Raw genomic sequence first — 7,835 nt, 5'->3', positions numbered from 1 at the left:
CAGGCTCTAGGCGTGTGGGCTTCAGTGGTTGTGGCATGCAGGCTCAGTAGTTGTGGCTTGTGGGCTCTAGAGTGCAGTCTCAGTAGTTGTGGAGCATAGACTTAGTTGCTCTACAGCATGTGAGATCTTCCTGGACCAGAGCTCAAACCCATGTCCCCTGCACTGGCAGGCAGATTCTTAACCACTGCACCGCCACGGAAGCCCTCTCATTTCTGATATTGATAATTTGTGCCTTTTTTCTTTTTATTGGTCAATCTAGCTAGAAGTTTATCAATTATATAGATCTCAGAGAATCAGGTTTTTGTTTCATTGATTTTCTTTATTGTTTTTCTGTTTTCTATTTCATTGGTTTTCACTTGGTCTTTAGATTTTTTTCTTTTCTTTACTTTGGGCTTAATTTGCTCTACTTATTTTAGTTTTTAAGGTTATTCACACATTTTTTCCCTAATACTGCAGTTTTTTGGTATTGATTTTCCCCTATGTACTGCTTTGGTGGCATCCCACAAATCCTGATATGTTGTGTTTCATTTCATTTAGGTTGAGTGTTCTGTAAATGTCAATTACATCCATGATGATACATGGCTTCCAAAGTTCACTGAGGTTCATCTCCATCCCAGTCAAACCTAAAGGGAGAAAGAACATGGAGAAAGGTGCTTAGGAGGTTTTTATGACATCACTTCCATTCAAATTCCATTGGTTAGAACTCAGTTGCATGGCTTCACCTAATGGTATGGGAAGCTGGGACATGTAGTCTATCTTTTTGCCTGGGAAGAAGAGGAAAATACATTTGGACAAACAGCCAGAAACCTCTTTCTATTCTCTGGAAGGGCTTGTATAAGATAAGAAATACTTGAATCATGGGTATACAGTAGAAATTGTAAAGTTATTGGGGCCTGCTGCTTTCTTTGGGGGAAATTTTGTAACTGTTGATTCAGTTTAATGGATACATGTTCATTTAAGTTTTCTATTCTTGAGTCACTTTTTGTAAGTCACTTTTTAGGTATATATAATTTAGTATAAGTTTTAGAATATACTAGCATAAATTTGTTGAAAGTATTTTCTTATTTTAATTTCTGCTGTAACTGTAATTATGTTCTTTCTTCATCTTTGAAATTGTTTACCTGTGCCTTCTTTTTTAAAATTTGGTTACTCTTACTAGAGATTTGTTAATCTTGTTAGTGTTTACCTAAAATCTTAATATTTTTTCACTAATTTCTGTTCTTTTTTATTTCCTTCCTCCACATTATTTGGACTCACTTTGCTTGTCTTTTTCAACTTGCAATTTGAATGCTAAGCTCATTTTTTTTTCAGCTGTTTTTTCCCCCTTGAATTTGTCTTCAGCTTTGTTGCTGCAAGCATTTATACGTAGTGCTTCTTTATTGATTAGTTTTATGTAATTTCCAAATTTCCATTGATTTCTTCTTTAATGCAAGAGTTATTTACAGTGTGATTAAAAATTTCCAAGTTTGGAAGCTTTTCCTAGAGTATGTATTAGGATACCAATTTAAAATTAATTGTATTATTGTCAGAGAATGTGGTATCTGTAATAATCCTATAAAACTGTTGAGTCTTGCTTTATGGCCTGGTATATGCATGCTGTTTGAGATGTCGTCTTCTTTACTATGTTAGTAATTCCTTGCAACATTATCTTATTTATTCCTTATTCTAATTATATGAGACAGGTAATATGACTCCCATTTTTCAAATAATAACATTAAAATCCAACCAGCATAATAAGTATCTCTTCCAAGTACAAGTTCTTCCTAGTTAGCTTTGTATTCAATCAGAGCAGCCACCAACTAAAAAAAAATCAGTGTGGTCAACTTTTTATACCAGTTGCATATGAGCCCTGCTTATATTTTATTATAGATTTTTAAACCTCAGGGTAAGGATTCATTCTTACTTCAGTGGCCTTTTATCCCTCCCTTGGTGTCTCAAACAGTATCTCACACATATTTGGTGTTCAATAAGCATTTGTTGAACAGGAGTAAACCTGAGACGAAATCTGGCAAAACCCTAGGAGAGTATAATAAGAAGGTATTGAATACTCAAAAAATAAAACCGAACATTCAGCTCTGGAATCACTACAAAAGATAATCTGAAACTACTCCTGACACAAATATATAGTAATTCTGGTTAAAGATATAGGCATAGATACAGATAAGTAACACCTATATCTATGTCTATATTTATCTGTATCCTTTATATATCTATATATATATCCATATGTAGATATGTTAAAGGATATGTATATATCCAGCTATAGATAGATAGGTTAAAGGATAGACAGACTGGGGAAGAGGAACCTATAAAGGCAATAACATTATAGACAGAGAAATGGGGGAAAACCAAGTGAATTTATTTTACTTATGCCAAGGTAAGAGAGAGAGAGAATTGTCAATAGTGACCTTTCAATTTTGTGTTAATGAAGTTATTAATGACCTTGGGAATAGAAGTTGTGAAGTAGAAGTTCTCATTTTAAGAGTTTTGGCTGCAAATGGTAAGAAAAGGATCAACTGTAAGCTGAAGGTTGCTGTGCATAGAGAGAAAGTTTTGTTTATCTTAAGGTGAAAGGGTCATACCCTGGTTTAGGATTTAATATCTTTGGCTAGCTATCTCTTACTCATTCTGTAAGATTTAGCTCACGTGTTCCCTAAGAAACTGTTCCTGCACTTAGTCAAAGTGCCTCTGTTGTCTTAGTGCTGTCAACAGGTCATTATCATAATAATTAGAATATTGTAATGAATATTCTGTTTAAATGTTGTACCCCCCAGATTTTAAACACTATGACCATGTGTTACTTATCTTTTAGTCACCAATTCTTTTTTTTTTTTTTTTGGTTCATTTATTTATTTATTTATTGGCTGTGTTGGGTCTTCATTGCTGCATGTGGGCTTTCTCTAGTTGTGACGAGCATGGACTACTCTTTCTTACGGTGTGTGGGCTTCTCATTGCAGTGGCTTCTCTTGTTGCAAAGCACAGGCTCTAGGGCATGTGGGCTTCAGTAGTTGTGGTGCGTGGGCTTAGTAGTTGTGGCTCATGGGCTCTAGAGCGCAGGCTCAGTAGTTGTGTCACATGGGCTTAGTTGCTCTGCAGTATGTAGTATCCTCCCGGAACAGGGATCGAACCTGTGTCCACTGCACTGGCAGGCGGACTCTTAAACACTGTGCCTCCAAAGAAGTCCTCAGTCACCAATTCTTGGCAAGGGTTTGGCAATAGAAAGTTCTCAAACCATGTTTAACTAGACTATGGAATTAAAAAAAAATTTTTCTCCTATCTTTCTACATATCTTCCTGTATCTGTATTTTGTATTTACTTCTTCCATTATAATGCTTATAATGCCTTTTTAATTGCACTTATTCTTTTCCATATATATGAACTTCCTACTAAACCACATACCTAGGGACTTCCCTGGGGGTCCAGTGGTTAAGACTCCACACTTCTACAGCTGGAGGTGCAGATTTGATCTCTGGTCAGGGAACTAAGATCCTGCATGCTAAGTGGCACAGCCAAAAGACAAACAAACAAACAAAAAACAAGAAAAACCCACATATCTTTATTATTCATTTTTCTAATACTAACATCTAGCACAGTGCCTATCGTTTATTCATTGAATAGTCAATCATTTTTGAGTAACCAGTCATTATTCTAAACTCTAAGAATACCAGAATGAAAAAGATTTATCTTCTAGTAGAAGAAGACAGACAATAGACAGTAAACCAATAAGTAAAGAAGACTATTTATTATAGCAATTATTAAAGACAAAGAAACAGGGTCATATAATAAAGTGACTGTTGAAAGTGAGGAGTCATTACTTTAGATAGCATACTTAAGGGCAGAGTCAAGAAAGTAAAACTCCTACCTCTGTATATAGTGTTTCTTTAACTTATATATTGACTAAATCTTCAAAGTGAGAGGGGATCTTAATGATCATAGTCAAGCCTTTTCATTTTACAGATTGATTTATAGATAAAGTGTGATTTGTTGGAGGTATTAGAAAATATGTAATTTGTCTTTCTCTTGGTAAAATGGTTTGGGAACTTTCTTATTCTCTATAGCTTACTGGAATTCCCCTGAGATATAAATGGCCCATTTGAACCAGGGACTAGAATAGTGTCTTACTAGTCACACCTATTTTCTTCCCTAATGGAGAATTACAAAAAGGATAAAGTGGAGGGCAGAGATCTTAAGGAGGAGGAAGCTAAGTAGGCTGTAAACACAGTGATAACAATAGAGAAGTTGCTGCAATGAGACTTGTACTAAGTAAAGGAGTCAAGAATCACATATTAAGATTAAAAATTGGGCTTCCCTGGTGGCGCAGTGCTTGAGAGTCCGCCTGCCGATGCAGGAGACGCGGGTTCGTGCCCCGTTTCGGGAAGATCCCACATGCCGCGGAGCGGCTGGGCCCGTGAGCCATGGCCGCTGAGCCTGCGCGTCCGGAGCCTGTGCTCCGCAAATGGGAGAGGCCACAACAGTGAGAGGCCCGCATAACGCAAGAAAAAATAAAATAATAAAATAAAAAAAAATTAAAAAAAAGATTAAAAATTTTTGTTCCTGATTTTTCTAAGATTCTCATGCTAGAAAATCTGAATGTACAGAAAGGTCTGGAGTGAAAAATTATAACTAAGTCCTTACCCCAGGAGTAGCCAATATTGATTATTTTCCTTATAAAAGTATGTTTCTCCCTTTTTCTTTTCTTTCTTTTTTTTTTACAAAATTGAGATCCTATTGTTTTTATATTTTTTATACTTGAGAAAACCAGAAAAGTAAAAAGAAAAGGACAAAGAATAACAAACATTCATGTAATCTTCTACTAAATAAATATTTTTTGGTCATATAAACTTCAGATTTTTAATTTTTTAAAGAAAACATTACAGGTGAAGTCTAAGTTCATATTCAATCCATAGTCCCATTCCCCTCATTTCCTCCCCAGACACAACTAATATCATGAGTATGGTGTATTTTAATACTTCTGTCACATTGTTTTTTAAAAAGTATTATTTTGTGTTTTCTTTTAATGTGCATAAATGGAATCAGTATGTGATTAGAATAATGAATATAAATTTATGGAAATGGCTTTATTCACTGAACACTAGGTTTTTCAGTTCTATTTATGATGATACATATAGATCTAGTTTCTTCATAAGTCATAAGTGTTAAACTTGAATTTTCACTGAACACATCTCTATAACCAGCACCCTGTTCAAGAAACAGTACGTTAATTACCAGCATCCCTGAACTCCCCCCTGATGTCTTTGTTTGCCTTCTTTTGCCCAACATTATTTATGAAATTTATCTACTTTGTTGTGCATAGTTGTACTCTATTCTTTCCCATTGTTATAGAACATTTTGCTTCCTTAAATCAATTAAACCTTAAAAATTTATCCATTTAACTATCAGTGGGCCTTTGGGTAGTTTCCAGTTTGTGTCTCTATCAACATACACACATAAAAGTGATACTATCAACATTCTAGCATATATTTTTAAGAAAATATATATGTACTTCAGTTTAGTATATGTCTAAGAGTTGCTGGGTCATAGGGTATGTATATGTTCAGCTTTAATAATAGTGCCAAACAGTTTTCCAGAGTATTATAGAAAATTACATTCCCACGAACAGTGAGTGAGAATTCATGTTACTCTGCCACCTTGGTAGCACTTGATATTTTCCATCTTTTTCATTTTAGGCCCTGTACAAAGTTGTCGTATTGACTCGTTGTGGTTTAATTTGCATTTCTGTGATTATTAATGAAGTTTTCATATATTTATTGGCCTTTTAGATATCCTCTTTTATGATACCCTTAAATATTTAGCATTTATACTTAACTTTTTCTAACAAAATCTAAAGATATTCATTGTCTATACTAGGTAAAGGACTTTAGCAATTTTTAAATTACTATTGTTCCCTCATTTATTGGTTGTATGCCTTTGAGCAAGTTACTTAACCTCATCTTTGCCTCATCTGTTTCCTCATCTGTAAAGTGGGGAAATAATAATACTTAGCTTATAGAGTTGTGAGAATTAAGTGAGTGAATATCTTTGAATTTAAATGAGTGAATCACTTTGAATGTGCCTGGCATATAGTACTTGCTGTATAAATATTAGATTATTATTATTGTTGTTATTGATGAAAGAATAGACAACGTATACCAAGGGGACAGAATAGAGATTCCAGAAATAGACACAAATATAGCTAATTGATTTTTGACAAGGGTGCAACAGCAACTCTATGAAGAAAGGATGGTCTTTTCATCAAATAGTGTTGGAACCACTGAATACACATATCCCCAAACAAAAAAATTCAAAAAACTTGACCCCTACCTCTCACCTTATGCAAAAATTAATTCAAAATGAATCATGAATTAAATGTAAAACATAAAACTAGAAATATTTTATAGGAAAACATAGAAGAAAATCTTTGTGACCTGTGAAGAGTTCTTAGATACAGCCCATAGCACAAACCATAAAAGAAAAAAGTTGATAAATTGGATATCACTAAAATTAAAAAGTTTTGCTCTGTGAAAGACATTATTATTAATATTGAAAAGACAAGCCACAGCTGGGAGAAAATATTTCCAAATCATGTATCTGACCAAGGATTTGTATCCAGAATATATAAAGAATTCTAAAAAATCAGCAAAGATTTGAACAAATACCTCACTGAATAAGATATATGGATGGCAAATAAGCATGTGGAAAGATGCTCAACATAATTATTCACTAAGGAAATGTAAATTAAAACAGGGGTCCCAAAAGAGAGAATAGAGAAGTAGCAGAGAAGCAATATTAAGAGATGAAGCTTAAAAAGGTTTTTTCTTTTCCTTTTTTTAAAGGAAGATACCACTGTATCTCCACAGTAAGATACCACTGTGCATCTATTAGGATGGCCGAAATGAAACTGACAATATCAAGTGGTAGCCATGATACAGAGCAACTGAAACTGTTGTATTTGCTGGTGGGAAAGCAAGACAGAACAGCCACTTTGGAAAGCAGTTTGGTATTTTCTTATAAATTTGAATATATACTTGTTATATGAGCCTACTGAAATAAAAATTTATGTTCAAATAAGCAACTGTATGCAAATGTATAGTATGCCTTATTCCTAACAACCCCAAACTAGAAACAACCAAACGTCTCTTAGCTGGGGAATAAACTGTGGTCCATCTATAAAATGGAATGTTACTCAGCAATAAAAAGAAACAAACTACTGATACATGCAACAACATGGCTGAATCTCAAATGCATTATGCTAAGTTAAAAAAGCCAGACTCAAAAGACAACATGCTGTATTATTCTATTTATACGAAATTCTGGAAAAGGCAAAAACATAAGGGTAGAGAATAGGGATGGAAAATAATCAGTGATTGCCAGCAGTTAGTACTTGACTACTAAGAGGCTGTACAAGGAAATGTTTTGGGGTGATGGAAGTTTTCTGTACCTTGGTTGTGGTGGTGATTAAATACTTTTTATATTTGTCAAAACTTACAGAACTGCACACACACACACACACACACACACACACAAGTGAATTTTAGTATGTGTAAATTGAAAAAAAGTTTTTTAAAGAAAAAACCTTCTGGGCTTCCCTGGTGGTGCAGTGGTTAAGAATCCACCTGTCAATGCAGGGGACATGGGTTCAATCTCCGGTCCGGGAAGATCCCACATGCTGCGGTGCAACTAAGCCCGTGCACCACAACTACTGAGCCTGCGCTCTAGAGCCCGCAAGCCACAACTACTGAGCCTGCGTGCCACAACTACTGAAGCCCGCGTGCCTAGAACCCGTGTTTTGCAACAAGAGAAGCCACCACAATGAGAAGCCCGCGCACCGCAACAAA

General features: G+C 35.0%; 1 protein-coding gene across 1 annotated transcript in view; it reads left to right on the top strand.

The window, feature by feature from the left end:
- The first annotated feature begins 712 nt into the window (after window positions 1-712).
- The window catches only part of CUNH1orf185 (chromosome unknown C1orf185 homolog), a 33,070-nt gene continuing 25,947 nt past the window's right edge, over window positions 713-7,835 (top strand). Inside the window, exon 1 of the mRNA XM_007459637.1 lies at window positions 713-728. Within this exon, the coding sequence (XP_007459699.1) occupies window positions 713-728 (16 nt within the window). The remainder of the gene's footprint in view (window positions 729-7,835) is intronic.

The sequence above is a fragment of the Lipotes vexillifer genome, unplaced genomic scaffold (assembly GCF_000442215.2).
Source record: "Lipotes vexillifer unplaced genomic scaffold, Lipotes_vexillifer_v1.1 scaffold525, whole genome shotgun sequence".
NCBI lineage: Eukaryota > Metazoa > Chordata > Mammalia > Artiodactyla > Lipotidae > Lipotes > Lipotes vexillifer.
The sequence above is the reverse complement of the archived record's forward strand: the minus strand, read 5'-3'. Positions and strand labels throughout refer to the sequence as shown.